The sequence below is a fragment of the Cornus florida genome, unplaced genomic scaffold, assembly GCF_030987335.1.
Source record: "Cornus florida cultivar Cherokee Brave unplaced genomic scaffold, ASM3098733v1 CherokeeBrave_3.0.0_Hap2_Chr11, whole genome shotgun sequence".
Classification (NCBI taxonomy): domain Eukaryota; kingdom Viridiplantae; phylum Streptophyta; class Magnoliopsida; order Cornales; family Cornaceae; genus Cornus; species Cornus florida.
Window position 1 is genome coordinate 50544447 of NW_026775581.1, and position 19088 is coordinate 50563534.

The 19088-nt window shown below is 38.4% G+C and overlaps 1 protein-coding gene across 1 annotated transcript; it reads right to left on the reverse strand.

Annotated features, from left to right (window-relative positions):
• Positions 1–7353: 7353 nt before the first annotated feature.
• LOC132286554 (uncharacterized) lies at positions 7354–9408 on the reverse strand. Its single transcript, XM_059788902.1, has 2 exons — positions 8600–9408; positions 7354–8436 (listed from the first exon to the last, which is right to left on the reverse strand). Exons 1-2 carry the CDS (start codon positions 8830–8832, stop codon positions 7962–7964), a joined length of 708 nt encoding a protein of 235 aa, XP_059644885.1. The 5' UTR covers positions 8833–9408; the 3' UTR covers positions 7354–7961.
• Positions 9409–19088: the final 9680 nt, after the last annotated feature.

A 19088-nucleotide genomic window follows, 5' to 3' on the forward strand; every position in this document is an offset into this window, starting at 1 on the left:
TGATTTTTGTAATGAACTTGGGGTCAAAGTTCATTTATCTTCTCCTGCCCATCCCCAAGCTAATGGGCAAGTTGAGGTCACGAATAGGACAATACTGAAGATGATCAAGACATGCCTAGAAAAGGCCAAGGGCTTGTGGCCTGAACAACTACCTGGAGTTTTAGGGGCCTATCGCACTACCGTAAGAACCCCTACTGGGGAGACCCTTTTTAGGTTAGTTTTTGGAAGTGAAGCTGTGATCCCGGTAGAAACAAAGGTTGCTACCTTCAGAACCAAGTATTTTGAACCTCAACAGAACGAGATGGAACTACGGTTAAACTTAGATCTGATAGAAGAAAAAAGAGAGCAAACCCAAGTCAAGGTTGCAGCTTACTAACGGATGGTATCCAAGTACTACAACGCCCGGGTCAAGCTAAGGAGGTTTGAGCCAGAGGACCTGGTGCTTCGCGAGATTACCCCGGCTACTATGGTGAAGGGGGAAGGAAAGTTAGCTCCCAACTGGGAGGGCACCTATCGAGTAACCCAGTGCAACAGACCAGGGGCATATTAGTTAGAGACACTTGGTGGGAGCCAACTTCCCGGCCCATGGAATGCAGAACATTTGAGGAAATATTACCAGTAGGTACAGGCTATGTCTTATTATCTCACTTTTAAAAGTGATAGTATGTTTTTAGCTTCAATAAAGCAGACCAGTGTTTAATGGATGCTGATGCTCAACTATCGAATATTGTTTTCGATAAGTCTTTAATAAAATAATTATTCGTATTTATTTCACGTGTTTCTACTGCTGATTACGTTATTACTGAATTTAATAAGTCACGAAAGGACTAGTAAAGCATTAAGTCAATTTCTTTATTAAAAGAAATATTCCTTTACTAAAGGGACGAGCTGGGTGAAACTCGTAAAAAGACATTCCTTCAGAAGAAGGACAAGCTGAGTGAAGCCTGAAAAAGTAAAAGAAGTTCTGTATACGGAAATAACGAGTATGAAGCAATATCATGACAGACAAAATGTTAAAAGAAGAGCAACTATTCTCTAAGTTGAGAGATGTCAAAAGAAGAGCAACTATTCTCTGAGTTGAGAGATATTCTAAATAGTTCTAAGGGATTGACATGCTAACAAAAAAAGCAAACCTAATATATATATATATATATATATATATATATATATGTATATATATGACTGTTACTATGGAATTCAATCTTCCTCTTCATTCTCAGCCAGAATATCATACATAGAAAAATCTATATCTGGACGATCTTTGCTGACAAGAGCTTTGAACTGGTCAAAACCATCATAGCATGCCTTGCCTATAAGCACCTTGAACTCGTTAGAATTTTTAAAGCTCTCCACGGCAGCAAACTTCTCAAGTTCCAGCTTATCAAAGTATTCTTTGGTAAGTCTCACTTTCTTATCTTGAAAGTTTAATTTTGCATTAGCCAAGTCATCTTCTTTATTTTTAAGCATAGAAGTAACATCTTCGTATCTAGCCTTGAGGGAAGCAATCTCTAAGGAAAGCTTCTCATATTCTTTTGCAATAACAACAGAGTATGTAGTGCCCTATAAATCAATACATAAATAAATAAATAAATAGTGGCAAATAGTTGAAAAAGAAAAAGATGCACATGATAAGGGTAAAATCTCACCTGGCTAATTAGATGAAGAAATTTCTTTAAAAGCTCAGATGCTGGCAGGTTCTATAATCTGGCAGCGTCGTCATTTTATGTAGCCTATCATATGCAACATTAGCATTATCGAGAATCGACTCCCCTTGGGAAAATGCTTGGTTGGTTGATACCGAACTAAAACTCTCGAAACTCGTAGGAACCCCACAAAATCCGCTGAAACCTAGAGATATAGGAGTGGGACCTGGTAACACTTTAGGGTTTGAAGATCTACCATGATTTTACTCTCCTACCCTTCGTAATTTCTTAGAAGCAGGAGTAGAGGGAATATTATTTGACCGGACTTGGGCTAAGAGCCTTTTACTGAGTTTCTAGCCTACATAAAGAGTAGTAAGGAAAATATTTAATAAAATATTAACTAAAATTAGTAAGTTTACGTATAGGTACCTTTGTTTTTCTTACCTTTCTCTGAATGGGTGAGGGTTTCAGTTGAGCTAGTAGCTTGTACATACAATTCTAGTGCTTCCTTCGTCATAAGATAACATATTCTTTTTCTTGGGCTGAGAGAGCTGGTTTCGCCTTAAAGTTTGGAAAACAGAATTGTAAGTCGCAATTCTCTTTAAAAAAAAATAAATTTGTGAGTACTATTCACATGAATAGTACCCGCGGTTACTGTTCACAAGGTTAAAAAAAAAATTTGAAAATTTATGAGTACTATTCACATGAACAGTACTCGCGGGTACTGTTCATAGGGTTATAAAAAAATTATTTTGTGAGTACTATTCACATAAATAGTACCCGTAGGTACTGTTCACTTGGTTAAAAAAAAAAAAAAATTATTTTGTGAGTGTGAATAGTACCCGCGGGTACTGTTCACAGGTTTTAAAAAAAAATAAAAAAAAATTGTGAGTACTATTCATGTCTATTCACATGAATAGTACCCGCGAGAATAGTACTCACGGGTATTGTTCACAAGAAAGAAAAAGAAAAAGAAAAAGAAAATATATTTATATATACACATTGTTATATATCATACCTCCAGGGTTTGAATTACTCTAAACACTGGGAAATTTCCCGTATGCATCAGAAATAAAAAAGAAACGACTCTTCCAGCCTTTATTATTTTCAGGAGCTGCAACAATGAGGAATATCTTCCTTGATCGACACTGAAAGTACCAAAAGTTATCCTTTTCTTCTTGGGATAATAAAAATTCAAGAATTGATTTACGGTTAGACGACCATTGCCACACCTTCCCCAAACAATCAAACAGTCTATAATAATTCTCCAGGAATTAGGGGCAATTTGAGAGGGAGCTATCTTCAGATAAGAAAGAATTTCTTCAACAAATGGATGAATCAGAAAACGCAAGTCCGCAGCAAAAGTCGACTCGAAAAAGCATACCTCTCCCAAACGAATAGATTAACATCTATCTTCTGGTTTGGGTTTGTGAAGGTGAATAGATGAAGGAATAGAATATTTAAATCTACAATTCTGTAAATTCTCATCCTTAATTAAGGATTCTCTTTCACGTGGAGGTTGATTGGAAAAAGCAGTCTTAGTCTTGAGGAGTAATCAACACCAGATTCGTCAGCATAATCAGGATCAAGATCTTCAACACTTTCAGAGGTTGAGTCTTCAGATTGAGATTCAATATTCAAGTTATTTTCCTGCAGGGACATGATGAGATATTGGATATCGCGAAAATAGCGAAACCACTGTGGAATTACACCGATAACCCGGTAGAGACGACTTGACCCAATTACGTATCTACAACAATCCACAAGAAACTCACAGTTATGATCCAGTTTAAAGGATTTCAGACAAAAAAGAAAAGGGAGGTAAATAAATAAATAAATATATTTATTTATTTATAGGAAAATTCTTTTTCAAGTAACAGTGAAGTTCTTGTAAAGGAGTCCTACTACAATATGGAAGGGGTTTGTAGTAAAAAGGAAATAAATAAAATATAAAAAGTATTTCCTTGGTAAAAAACGTATCCGGAAATAGGGGACAACTGATAGGGAAAAATAACCATAACCTATCTTGACCTAACGACAGAGGTAATTAAGTATTGACTAGCCATCAGACCTCTTCAACTTTCAAGCGATAAGATCTCATTATCAAGGATAACCATTTCTATTAGATAAGAATGATGACAAATCGTATCAAGGATAAGATTTGTCATGGGGAAAGTTCAAATCTTATCAAGGATAAGATTTCCACGGGATAAGCTCCATAGGCTAAGGACGATGAAATTCCCTTATCAAGAATAAGCGAAGTCACTATAAATACGAAGACGACTTAGGAATAAGGTACACACAAAAAAATCTCCTACTAGGAAAATTACGATAAAAAATTATTTCTCTCCTACTAACTTGATCGTCGGATGGTCAACGACCGGCACCACACCGGTGTTTGACTTTACCATCTTTATTTTGCAAGAAACGGTGTTGTACTAGGTCGCGACGAATTTCAGCCTCAACAAATATGAAACATTATCTTTACCAATGAGAAGTTTTATAATATTACGGGATTTGTTAGTCGAGTCTTTTAAGTCGTGGAATCACTCATTAGGTAGGCTCCATTTAGATACGAATCCAGTATAGGTTCAGTGGGGATAATTACCCCACTGAAATTTTTTTTTCTTTTACATTTTATACATATTATTTTGTGTTTATTTATTTATTTATATACTTCAAAATTTTAAATTTTGTCCCCCTAAAATCCCTAAAATTATAGAAAAACTTCATCAACTCCCATAATATTTTTTTTTTGTTAAAAGTCACCCCACTCACATACTTCTTTGAGTCGTCCCGATCCTATTACATTCGACGACTGAAAGACCTAAGAGTATGATACTCGAGATATTCTAAAATTTTCCCACTATTGACATCAAACATGAATCATCAACAAAGTTATCTTCCCCAATATTGGGTTTGATGTGGTTTGAATCTTATATTACCTCTAACATCAATTGTGCCATTAACTAATATTCAATCTAATTCAGGATGAACAAAATAGGTGAAAAATTCTAAAGTCTCTGCCAACTTAAATTTGTAACTTTTATTCCAGATTTCTTAAATTAATAGTTATATACATCATCTTTCATAGTTAAGGTATATGAGTGAAGGTAAACATCGTGCAGATATCAATTGATGTCCAACCCAAAAATTCTCAATGCATCTGTCTATAATCCAGTTAGACAAGGTAGATAGATTCTTGTAAAGCATTGGATGGTCTTCAACTTCGCAAAGAATTAAGAAAGTTGAAATGAAGTTTTTATCATTAAGAGAAACTCTTAATTTTCATCGAACTACTTCGGCCAGAGTATTCTGTAACCTTAAGGGGTCAAAGTGGAAAACCAAGCAACATAAATAAGGTACGGTTCGGTGTTTTTTTTGGAAACAAGTCCGTGATGTCATTAATTGTAATTGACAAATCTATTCACATGCTCAGTCAATTTAATAAATCCTAAAGTGTAAAAAAAAACTCCCCCAATAAACAAAATACTCCTTCATGGTATTAAAATGAGTAAGTCAATTTCTATAATTTCAAAAGTGAGCAACTTGTCCCTCTGAATTTGACTCACCGTTGCTTTTTGGTCAATGTCATCGCACATTTACCAAACTACCTGGTATAATTAGCTTTGTTTAAAAAGATTATAGGTCAAATTTCCATAGATGAACATTTTGATTTTAACTTTCAATTATACTCCATGTCATATTTCCATCTTAAAAAAAGTGTGAAATATCATTTATGCCCTCACTTATTTAATATATTTAAAATAAAAATAAAAATCAAATCTCTTAGAAGACGAAAGTGCCCCTAATTATTTTTAAAAAACATCTCTCTATCTCTACCATGGCATCGAAGAGCTTCAATGGCAAGAACATTGTTTTCCTTTACTCCCTCTCTCTCTAACCTCTTCTTTGTCATCATCCAAACAAGTGTCTTGATCTATAATCGCCCGAGCTCAACCATGTCATGATGTGGATAATTCTCAATCGGGGGGGGGGGGGGGGGGGGGTGGGGGTGGGGGTGGGTTGTTCTGTTTTCCTTAACTCTCTCTCTAACCTCTTCATCATGATCATCCAAACAAGTGCCTTGATCTATAATTGCCCGAGCTCAACCATGTCATGATGTGGCAAATTCTCGATGGCAAGAGCAATTTCTCGTTGTCGTTCACTGCCATTAACGAAATCAAATCGTTAAGTCTATCCACAACGTCCTCAAACACATTCTGACAATAAACCAATGCTTGTTTGGCTTGTTAGTCGTTGTTCTTTAAAATGAACGTCTCCGGCAATGACGACAACTTCACGAGCTCGTTTAGAACTAGCTTGAAGATCTATTCTTGGTAGTGCTGTTGTTGGAAGATTGCAGAGCTAAAATACTCTAGAATCAAGAATCTGGGTACTGGGTCACGTTTATCATCAGAGAGGAAAGGACTTCACCGGAATTGCAGTTACCAGTTAAACCACCGGTGAATCTGATTCTCATTCGTAATCCGTGCTCATATCCTAACTCGCTCTATATATATGTATATATATATATATAAAGTATGTATTTGTGTCTTTTCTGGTGTATCAATAATTCAGTTTCTTAGTTTTATCAATTTAGGTGATTTTGTTTTGAATGTTGAACATCTCTGAAATGGAATGTAAGTGTCTGTTCGGAGTATGTTCAGAGATGGGTTTAAGAGAGGGACGAGTTTCCTTCATTACTCTTTCTAGGAAGCAATGGGATGTGACTCTGTAAGAGTACAAAAGATTTTTTAGACATTTTAGCAGTATTAGCAACGTGATTAAAGTGATTGTAGCAACCCGAACTCGGGATCCGAATTGCCATCTAGGTCCTTACCCGAACCCCGAGGTTGTCTAAGGCATTAAAGTCCTCTCCAATGTCGATACATAATATTTATTTCATTCCAAGGGTCGTAAGAGCAGAAGGTAGAACACTGTCGGCCGGCTAAGACAACAGGGTTAGTCGGCTGGCCGAAAATATGGACTTGAGAACTCAACTCTTTGGCTTAGCTCGAAATGCACTGTCGGTCAGCTGGCTAGCCTTGCCAGTCGGTCGACAGGCCTGAAAGCTATATAATCTGCAGATTATGGTTTTAAGGGTCTTGCACTCACCCAGGCTCGTTTGTGAGCCAAAACCTACTATAAAACCTGTCCCAACTCATGACAAATATCATGTAAAGCCCTATGATCATAATCGTCAATAAAGTCATTCAAAGTGGTTCATTTTCATCCCATTTATTCAAGAGTAGCAACATAGTCTGTTACATGCTTCAGTGGCCATTTTCAAAATGCTTGAAATTACATCAAAGTGATATACAATGGATGCGGTTATAATTACTTAGCCACAAGCTACAAAATTATACATGTCATACTAAGGCTTAACAAAATGGAGCTTAATTACAAAAGATAACCAAAAACAATCCTCTAATCCACCTAAGCTTTTGGAGGACCGTTGTCCACCACTTCCTTCCCGTAACCTGAAAATAGAATCTTTTATAATTAAGCTCCATTTTGTTAAGCCTTAGTATGACACATTATAAGAAAAAGGGTTAAAAGGAACAACACTACCAAGTGTTAAAACACGTATGTTAGGCATCCAATCTCGTAGGAGATGCCAAGTATCCTCTCCCAAACTTGTACCTGATAATTTGTCAACATAGCACTAGGTACCAAGCACAAAAACATAGATATACATACATCAATATAAATCTAAAAGAACACATCATACTTTTATTCAAAACCAGGAAAGAGATCAAAATTCGTGCACATAAAACGTGCACCCACATGTCATGCCAAAATATCCAACAAAACAAAGTACTGGCAAATAAATTATAAAGCAAAAGAGCATAAAAATGCTCAATCCTCCATCGGTGCAAATGAAGATGGACCTGGGCCGCCATAATCAATAAAGGACTCCTACTTTTTGAGTTTATAATCCACCTTGGAGGTTGCACGCAGCTCGTTGCGTGGGATAGTAAACCCTTGGTCCTTAATTAGCTTTGTGATTAGATAGGGGAAAAGAAAAGAACAAGTATGTTAATGACCTTTCCGTTTGCTTCACGATTAAATCGGTATAGACTTTCAAAATTTGGAACCAAATGAGAGCAGGGATAGAGAACCACGAGCCTGTTTCAACCGAATAAAGAGAATTAAGAAACACACCACTGCGCTATGCATGATGGCCTATTGGGAATACATTCCTAGCAAGCACGGTCTCTATCAACCAAATTCGGTACGGCAAGTAAGACTTGCTAGTGGAATTGCTCTTCTAGTTCGTGAGTTTGCTATGGCCGATTTCTTTCAAAATGTCCACTAAATCATCCAATAAACAACCATGTCTAGCAATAAACCATAAAGAGGTTGACCATTTGCATCCAAGGGTGAGTTAGTCGGGTAGCCACAAGCGGCGGCAACATCATACAAGGTGAATGTCAATATGGTGCCATCGTTAGAAGTAGTAAGAACGGTTGGTGTCTCACAATTGTATAAGATATTATGGTAGAAAAGATGAACCAAAGGAGGATGGACCACATGATGGCATGGTTTGAAAAGAGAAGAAAGGCCACAGTTTTTGAGAATTTTGACTTCCCATACCGTCTTGAGATGCCTCTTGAAGTCGTCCCGAATAGCGAATTTAGTCTCGAATTCGATGGGCCATTCACTCCAATTGGGAATAAACACCTCTTGGGATGATCTAGCACGCTTTGGAGCAGTTCTTGGTGCCATTATAGAGTGAAGAGTTGGTTCAGGAAATTTAAGAAACACGTGGTGCGCGATGTCAAACAACCTAAAACAAAAGAATGGAACGAAGCTTAGAAACCAACAATGATGATATAGCAATTGAATTCTACTTAGCCCCAACATAACCTAATAATCCATAAATAGAATTCCCATTTTCCTCATACATGAATTACTTGACAGACTTAAAAGAGAATGGAAGAAGAACTTACCACAACAATGGAGAAGATGATTCTTGCACACTTGATAAGTGGAGGGATGAATTTTTGAATTGAAGATTGAATAATGATCGGAGATGATGGGGAAAAAGAATAGGAGGAAAATGATGAGAAAAATTGAGTTGAGAGAGAACGAAGGTTGAGATAGAGAGAATGGGCAAGCAAAATGAAAAGAAGAATGGATATAAAGAAAGAATTGGGCTCGGGCCAATTATAGGCTCTAGCATCAGGACGCATCGGGCGGCGTCCGGACGCCAAGTGCTAAGGCGTGTGGTGGGCGCTACCTTGGACTTGCCATGACAAGCAACTGGACAAGGGGCGTCCGAACACAAATTTGGCTACTGGCTGCAATTTCATTTCGGCCATTTGGAGGCCTTGACGGAGTTTAAAAATTCCGGGAACACTCGGATACAATGATACTTTACTAGGACACCCTCTAGAACAGTCGGAATGAAAAATGGACATGTTTCGTGAAATCTCAAATTTTTTAGTTTGAAAATTTTTTTAATGCCTAGGTGCCTTGGCGTCTAGACGCAAATTTGGTTATAGACTGTTTTTTATTTTTTTTGTTTTGAAACCCGAGATGGACACGAAAGATTCTGGAACTTTCACTGGAGCCTATTTATTGCCTAAGACACCTAGTATGACCTTCGGAATGAGATTCAGAGCACTTTTGTGAAAGCGCTAATTTTGAGGTCTATATTTAGGGAAAAATTTTTAAAAAGTTTTTTTTTGAACGAGGGAGAAGAGACTAGGAAGCGGGATGCTCCCTAAGAATGACTAAATTTAATGTCGATAACTTGACGAGACGGGAATCTCATTAATCCTTATATATTGGATTTGTCAAGAGGACGGTCTCCACATTTTCTTTGAACAACTTGTCTCCCTTATACGGTCGCAAACTTGGATCAATGCCCAGTGAAGGGATGAAAATATGACAAAGGGAAATGTTGAATAAATAGTGTAAGAGTAAGCAAAAAGATTTACATATAGTTTATCGTATAACTAGGGTTCGAAATGTGTGATCTACATGAAAGCAACATATTTACTTAGATAAGTAGTTGAAGAGTGTAAGAGTAAGCAAAAAGATTCACATATAGTTTATCCTAAAACTAGGGTTCGAACTTGTAAAGAATGCAAATGATGTGAAAAAGACAAATAATTTTGGTGATTTCTTTTTCAACGGAGTAAATCAATAATCATTGTATTTTTATATAGACAAAAATATTACAATATGGAAAGAATCCATCACAATTAATTTACACATATTCTTGTTTAAGAAGAATTCTTGATCTACAATATCTTAACAATTAAGGAAATAATTATGCCTCAATAAATCCTACAAAGAAAGTCAAATATAATACATATACGTTAACACTCCCCCAAGGTGGAACGTGTATGAAAAACGCCCAGCTTGCCTATCAAACCAAGAAACGGATCTTTCCCCAACGATTTGGTGATGATATCCACAAGTTGACCAATAGGAGAGATGTATCTAGGAACAAGAAGCTTGGACGGGATCTTTTCTCGAACGAAGTGGCAATCAAGTTCAATATGCTTCGTGCGTTCATGAAAAATAAGATTGTTGGCAATATGCAGTGCAACTTGATTGTCATAAAATAAAGTGATAAGAGAAGAATGAGAAATACTAAGATCGCCTAACAAGTATTTCAGCCACTGAAGTGTAATACCCCTAATTTTTAACTCGGTAATTTGTTTAATTGTTTTCTGTTCATTAATTATTTTTGGTCCATTAATTGTTTTGAATTGTGTTTTAATTGACTTTTAATGATTTGATTTAGTTGACTTATTTGTGTTATTTGAATTAATTAGTGTTTAATTGTTTTCTGTTCATTAATTATTTTTGGTTCATTAATTGTTTTGAATTGTGTTTTAATTGATTCTTTAATGATTTGATTTAGTTGACTTATTTGTGTTATTTGAATTAATTAGTTAGTTTATTTGTTTTCTTTGGGTTAATTAATTATTTGAATTATTTACAGTAATTGTGATTATTTAAGTTCATTGTTTTAATTATTTATTTGGCTTTATTTTTCTGTAAATTAGTTTATTTGTTTTCTTTGGGTTAATTAATTATTTGAATTATTTACAGTAATTGTGATTATTTAAGTTAATTGTTTTAATTATTTATTTGGCTTTATTTTTCTATAAATTGTATCTTATTTTCTGTTTTACGGTTAACTTGGAATTTTTATTTGTTTCTTTAATTAAATTAGTAGTTAACTTGGAATTTTTATTGTTGAATTAGTAATTACATGTTTTAATTTGTGCCTAGGTATAAAAGTTTGGTTAGGGTTTCAGTTCTGTTTAGGTTTAATTTAATGAGCCGACAGGGTAAAAAAAAAAATAGGTTGTGTTTATGGGCCGCGTTTCAGACTTTAGGTATAATTGGACTTAGGGTTTTGGTTGCCTATAAATATATACGATAAGTCTGCTTAGGGAACAAAATAATACAACCAAAACACGTCTGTGGAATTAGAAACGAGGAACAGAGGAAGTTGCAGTAGGAGTCGCCGGAGATTGTAGAAGACAACGTAGAGATTTTAACAAAAATCTCAAAAGGCAAGTTCTAACCTTACTCTCTCCCTTATACTCGTGTTCTTTGCATACTCAATGGTTCCCGGATGAATTACATGTTTAAAAATAAAAAAAAAGACGTTGTCTGTTTCATGCTTAGAGTGTAACTGAAACTGAATTTGGTTTGAAGCTTGTAACCTGTTTAACTTTGAACTGTCTTATTTAATTCATGGTTTAATCCATATTAGTAGCATAATAAGGACTGGGTTAAGGACTGGAATCTTCTAGGATTAAGTGAAACTCTCTGTAAACCTCTACTGTGAAGTGTCGGAGGCGTAAACGGCGACCGGAGAGGAGAACACGAAGAAGAGGAGGGGGAGAGCCGGCTCCTATTGGATTGGAGCCGGCTCCCCTTGGACTGGAGGCGGCTCCAATGGTCTAAGAGCCGGCTCCAGGGCCATTGGAGGCGGCTCCAATATTCTGGAGCCGGCTCCAGGTTGTTTATGCGTGAGTTTTGATTCTGTGGGTTGTTTTTCCAAATTTTTTTTCAGTGATTAGGCTTCCTAGTGATTGTTTTAATGTGTTTATTGGTGAATGAATACTGTAATGGGTGATTTAGGAGTGATCTAGGGTAAACATAAATATGCAAAGACCAGATTAACATAAAATTGGACACAATCATTAGGATTACATGGAGTTAATTACGAAGGTCTTGTAGACTGTGTAGATTTGGAGTTTCTAATTTCTTAATTATATTAGAAATTTTCTGTGAGAGCTTGTCCACTCGAATTATATGTTCATGGAAATAGAAACTATGCTAAAAATTTATATTTCACTGAAAATTAGTTGATGAGTAAATTTAACGGTTAGTGCGGCAAGTTGTTGGACAGGAAACTATAAGTATAATAGATTACTTCTATTTATTCTGCATGCTATAGATGTGAGTGGGAAAATATCTATTTAGGCTCTGTTAATTCTATGGAAACTGGGAATAGGTCATCATTTTAAATAAAGCCCTGTATGATCAAATTATGGATTCTGAATTGGCTTACTTAAGCATGTTTGTTAATCTGTTCTAACATGTTTAGTTTGGAACTGTTGGTATTGACATTTATATGGTCATTATTTTGTCAACTGTGAATGTAAATATGCAGGTTGGTTATCTATGTCAATATGCATAGGAAGGAGTAATTGACATTGATATTTATATTTTCAATATGAATCAATTATTGGTATTTTTAAGAATAGTTGCTAATGCATTCTCTTATGTTTAGTATGGAATTGTTGATATTGCTGTTATAATTATCGATGCTTTATCAACTATTGGACGGATTGGATTGTATGTACCGGTATGGGACGGTGACATATTGGGTTTGGATTAGCTCAAATTGCTAAGTCCTACCTATTTTGGAGTAAGGGCACGGGTTATAAACTACAATCCTCCTTATATATATAAGTCGGTACGGTTGACTACGCCGAGTGACTTACTGGATTTCTGGTGGATGGATAGAAACGGAGTTTAGATATATTTTTATGTTACCGTGTCATGAGCTTGAGTCTCAGTGTCGACGGTTCGGGTGCGTATATGCAGTTGGATGTGTAGCTGACTGTGAAGGTTGAGGTATACCCTGTTTAGGTTTAGGTACTCATACCCCCTCAGGTGCGTATTGTGTGATGCCTTCTATCCAGGTTGAGACCCCCTTCATGGCCTAGTGAGAGTCCAGTAGTGTGGATATATTTATGTACGGATTATTAGTTATTGTTGAACTATTTAGTATGTACATGCGTATCGAGTCTCTGCTTGGATTGTAGTAGGTTAAGACTTGTTCGTGGGCCTGACCCACTCCTATTTTTCAGGTGTACGTCAGTTCCAGGCTTGAGCTTGTTCGTGCTGAGCAGAGACGATCTTCCATTCTACCGAGAATGTAGGGTTTCTTTCCAGATCTTGGATTTGGGTTTATCTTTTATTTTACTTTCATTTAGTGTGAGACTTTTATTAGGGGTCCACTAGAGATGGATTCCCGAGTTGTTCAAATTATGGATATTTGGTTTATCAAATTTAAGTATTTTAATTATTTAAGGATTATCTTTTAGTTTCTTTTCAGCTTTAAACTCTCATTTCTTAATTCATTTTGTATTCTGTGTTCGCTATAAAATTATTAATTGTTTGATACTCCCTCGGGTTTGGGCCTGGGCCTGATCAACCCGTGTCTCGGATCCAAGGGGTATCACAGTTGGTATCAGAGCACTCCAGGTTCAAGTGTCTCTAGGATGTTTTCATATGAAGTCTTCCGCGTAGCGTTCTCTTGAATAGAGCTTAAGTTAGGATTCATTGTATTCCTTATGGTTCGTATAGAAATGGTACTGATGTCTGTCTTTTCGTGTGAACAGATGGTTAACGCTAGAAATGGACAGAACATGCAAGGAACTAGGAAGGAAAGGAGAGCGGCACGTAGGCAACAATATCTCCTACAGCGTCAGCAAATAGAAGAAGAGCAGCAAATGCCAGGGTTTCAGGAGGAGCAGGAGGAAGTTCAACAGACTCAGGGTCGGGACAGAGATCCAGAGATTCCTCCTCACCTCAATGACCTCGTTGCTCGGGCTATAGAGGCTGGGGTAACAGCTGCACTCCGGAACCAACCACAGGTTCAGCAGGCACCTGTACCAGCACCAGTGGTTCAGACGGATTCTTGGGGAAAGGCTAGGAGCGCTTTTACAAAGGGGAGTCCACCTGTGTTCTCAGGCTCAACCGATGCGAGAGCAGCTCACCAGTGGAAACAGGACATTGAGCGTCATCTTCATTTGGTTCAGTGCATGGAGGTTCAGAAGCAGATGCTTGCTACTTTCAAGTTAGTTGGGGATGCACTACAGTGGTGGGAGTCAGTTACCACCTCAGATGAGAGGATGACATTGTCTTATGATGAGTTCAGTGCTCGCTTTGATGAGAAATATTTTCCCTATGCAGTCAGGGCAGCTATGAAGACCGAGTTTCTAAGTCTGCAGCAGGGAAACATGACAGTGGCGGAGTATGAGCAGCAGTTCACACGCTTGTCTCTCTTTGCACCGGAGGAGGTGGATACAGAGGAAAAGAAGCGCAACAGTTTTGTCAAGGGACTGATGTGGTCTATCAAGAGAGCTACTACAGGTAGTCCAGCCTATACGACCTATGCTCAGGTGGTAGACGCCGCTCTACAACAGTATCAGTTGACTGTGGACATCAGACAGGCTTGTGGTGAGAAGCGGGGAGATAAAGACTCTACTAATCAGTCAGCTGAAAAGGGGAATGGCAATGGTCACCGGCAGAATGACAAAGGCAAGTTCTAAGGGCAACAGCCTTGGAAGAAGCACAAGGGTGGTTCAGATGCTCATCGGAATGGGGCACCCATTCAGAGGCAACAGAATGGGGGACCACAGGCAGGACAGGGTCAGCCACAGGCTAATCGACAGAGGAGGCCATTTGGTACTTTCCAGGGTAGTTGTTACACTTGTGGAGAGTATGGTCATACCACCAGGCAGTGTCCTAAAGCAGGACAGGGACAGGGGCATGGACAGTATGTGCAGCAGGGACAGAGGGCGCCAGTGCCTCTACCAGCTCCACAGGTTCCACGGATTCAGGGACAGACACATCTGGCTTTACCGGCACCGCCGCAGACTCAGGGACAGGCACCACAGCAGTTGCAGTATGGCAGGGTGTATAACCCCAAGCCACAGGATGTTCAGGCACCTCAGACTATTGAGGGTAAGTTCCCTATTCATGGTTTACATGGACGTGTTTTATTTGATACGGGTGCTACACACTCATTTGTAGCTAGGACTTTTGTTGCTTTATCTGGGATGAGGACGAGGGTATGCACTAGACCTCAGGGTATTTCTACACCATTGGGTGATACAGCTATTATACATGAGAGTGATGGGCCTGTGACACTAGATATTGGCAGACTCAGATTTCTAGCCAATCTATTGGTCCTGGACATGCACACTTATGACGTGATACTTGGGATGGATTGGTTGTCTCACTACCATGCCCAAGTTGATTGTTTTGATAGATCTATTATTTTTACCATACCTGGTCAGGATATGTATGTAGTAGCTATGCCACGTTCTAAAGGGGGCGGTAGCACCTATTTGTTCCATGTGGAAGAGGAAAATAAGGATGGGATTACTGTGTTATCGGATAACATACCAATTGTACAGGATTTCCCGGATGTATTTCAGGAGATTCCAGGGTTGCCATCTAGTCGCGAGATCGATTTTGTGATAGACTTAGCTCCAGGCACTGTGCCTATTGCTAGGGCACCCTATAGGATGGCACCGGTAGAGATGAGAGAGCTGAGGGATCAGATTCAGCAGTTACTCAGCCAGGGTTTTATTCGTAGGAGTACATCACCTTGGGGAGCACCAGTTCTGTTTGTGAAGAAGAAGGATGGTTCGCTTCGTCTGTGTATAGATTACAGGGAGTTGAATAAGGTTACGATTCGTAACAAGTATCCTTTGCCCAGGATTGATGACTTGTTTGATCAGTTAAGGGGAGCCACATACTTCTCCAAGATTGATCTGCGTTCTGGGTATCATCAGCTGAGGGTTAGGGAGCAGGATGTTCCTAAGACAGCGTTTCTCACGAGATATGGTTCTTATGAGTTTCGTGTTATGCCGTTTGGGACGACTAATGCACCTGCAGTGTTCATGGACTTAATGAATAGAGTCTTCCGGGCTTATTTGGATCAATTTGTTATTGTCTTTATTGATGACATCTTGATCTATTCTCGGTCGGAGGACGATCATGCTAGACATCTTCGCATAGTCGTGCAGACGCTTCGTGAACACCAGTTGTATGCCAAGTTCGAGAAGTGTGAATTTTGGCAGCGGGAGGTGAAATTTCTGGGTCACGTGGTGTCAGAAAAGGGGATCGCAGTGGATCCGGCCAAGGTTTCGGCGGTAGTTGAGTGGGGACAGCCTACATCACCTGCAGAGATTCGGAGTTTTCTCGGTCTGGCAGGATATTACAGGAGATTCATCCAGGGGTTCTCCAAGATAGCAGGACCACTCACTCATCTGACTAAGAAGGGTGTACAGTTCGTGTGGGATGAACACTGTCAGCGGGCTTTTGATGAGCTGAAAAGGAAGTTGACTTCTGCACCGGTTCTGGCTACTCCGCAGAGCGGGATAGAGTATCTTGTTTACACGGATGCATCGTTGCAGGGTCTTGGATGTGTATTGATGCAGGAGGAGCGACCAATTTCTTATGGATCTCGGAAACTTAAGCCTCATGAGCTTAATTATCCGACACATGATTTGGAATTGGCAGCAGTGGTCTTTGCCTTGCGTATTTGGAGGCATTATTTGTTGGGGGAGTCTTTCAGATTATTCAGTGATCACAAGAGTCTGCAGTACTTGTTCACTCAGCGGGAGCTGAATATGAGACAGCGCAGATGGTTGGAGTTTGTAAAAGACTATCATTTTTCTATACAGTACCATCCAGGGAAAGCGAATGTGGTGGCGGATGCACTCAGTCGCCGACCTGTTGGTAGTCTTTCTGCTCTATTCACTACTGAGTGGAATGCTTTGAAGAATGTAGACGAGTTGTCAGATGCTTTTATGGCTTGCATGGTGGTTACACCTTCCATCATTCGCAAGGTTTTACAAGCACAACTCACTGATCAGCAATGTGTCGACAAGGTCACAGGGATAGCTTCCGGAGAGGTTCCATTCTACCATGTTGGGGCTGATGGAGGTTTAAGGTACAAGGGACGGCTAGTGGTACCTTCTGCTGATAATTTGAGGAAGGATGTGATGACTGAGACTCATCACTCTGAGTTCTCTGTTCATCCAGGAGGCGATAAGATGTATCAAGATATGAAGCGACAGTTTTGGTGGGCAGGTATGAAGAGGGACATTGCTCTTTTTGTTTCTCAGTGTAGTACTTGTCAGATGGTTAAGATTGATCATCAGAGGCCGCCAGGAGCTCTACAGTCGCTACCAATTCCAGAGTGGAAATGGGAGAGCATATCTATGGATTTTGTGGAAGGGTTGCCAAATTCTTTCAAGGGGCATAATTCCATATGGGTCATTGTGGATAGGTTGACCAAGTCAGCTCATTTCTTGCCTATTTGCACTGACTACACTTCGGAGCAGTTGGCGAGGCTTTACATTTCAGAGATTGTGAAGCTACATGGCATTCCATTGTCTATTATATCGGACAGGGATTCGAGCTTTGTATCTGGATTTTGGAAGAGTTTTCAGCAGGCTTTAGGTACGGAGTTACACCTTAGTACTGCTTATCATCCTCAGACTGACGGACAGACTGAGAGGGTGAATCAGATTATGGAAGATATGCTTCGGTCGTGTGTTCTGGATTTCAAGGGCCACTGGGAGGAATATTTGCCACTTGTGGAGTTTGCTTATAACAATAGTTTCCAGAAGACTATTGAGATGGCACCTTTTGAGGCGTTATACGGTCGACCGTGTCGATCACCTGTTTGTTGGATGGAGGTTGGAGAGAATCGATTCTTAGGTCCTGAGTTCATCAAGGATACCTCTGAAAAGATTGCTCTTATTCGAGATCGCATGCGTACTGCCCAAAGTAGGCAGAAGAGCTATGCTGATCGTCGCACTCGTGCTTTGGAGTTTCAGGTTGGGGATCAGGTTCTTCTTAAAGTATCTCCTATGAAGGGTGTTATGCGTTTTGGGAAGAAAGGGAAATTGTCTCCGCGGTTTGTCGGTCCATTCATGATTACGGATCGCGTTGGAGCTGTCGCTTATCGGTTGGCACTTCCAGATACTTTGGATCGCGTTCACAACGTGTTTCATGTTTCCATGTTGCGGAAATTTCTGCGAGATGAGGATCGATATCAGCATATCGATGTTGGGGAAATTGAGTTGCAACCGGATGCAACTTATTTAGAGCCACCGTGTCGTATTGTCGACCGACGAGATCAGATTCTTCGTAATAAGGTTATTCCTTTGGTTCGTGTTCAGTGGAGTCATCACAATGAGGCTGAGTCTACTTGGGAACGGGAAGATGTCATTCGCTCGCAGTTTCCTGACATTTTGGAAGAAGGTAAGAGCGAATTCCGAGGACGGAATTCCTTTTGTTAGGGGGGAAGAATGTAATACCCCTAATTTTTAACTCGGTAATTTGTTTAATTGTTTTCTGTTCATTAATTATTTTTGGTTCATTAATTGTTTTGAATTGTGTTTTAATTGACTTTTTAATGATTTGATTTAGTTGACTTATTTGTGTTATTTGAATTAATTAGTGTTTAATTGTTTTCTATTCATTAATTATTTTTGGTTCATTAATTGTTTTGAATTGTGTTTTAATTGACTCTTTAATGATTTGATTTAGTTGACTTATTTGTGTTATTTGAATTAATTAGTTAGTTTATTTGTTTTCTTTGGGTTAATTAATTATTTGAATTATTTACAGTAATTGTGATTATTTAAGTTCATTGTTTTAATTATTTATTTGGCTTTAGTTTTCTGTAAATTAGTTTATTTGTTTTCTTTGGGTTAATTAATTATTTGAATTATTTACAGTAATTGTGATTATTTAAGTTAATTGTTTTAATTATTTATTTGGCTTTATTTTTCTGTAAATTGTATGTTATTTTCTGTTTTACGGTTAACTTGGAATTTTTATTTGTTTCTTTAATTAAATTAGTAGTTAACTTGGAATTTTTATTGTTGAATTAGTAATTACATGTTTTAATTTGTGCCTAGGTATAAAAGTTTGGTTAGGGTTTCAGTTCTGTTTAGGTTTAATTTAATGAGCCGACAGGGTAAAAAAAAAAATAGGTTGTGTTTATGGGCCGCGTTTCAGACTTTAGGTATAATTGGACTTAGGGTTTTGGTTGCCTATAAATATATACGATAAGTCTGCTTAGGGAACAAAATAATACAACCAAAACACGTCTGTGGAATTAGAAACGAGGAACAGAGGAAGTTG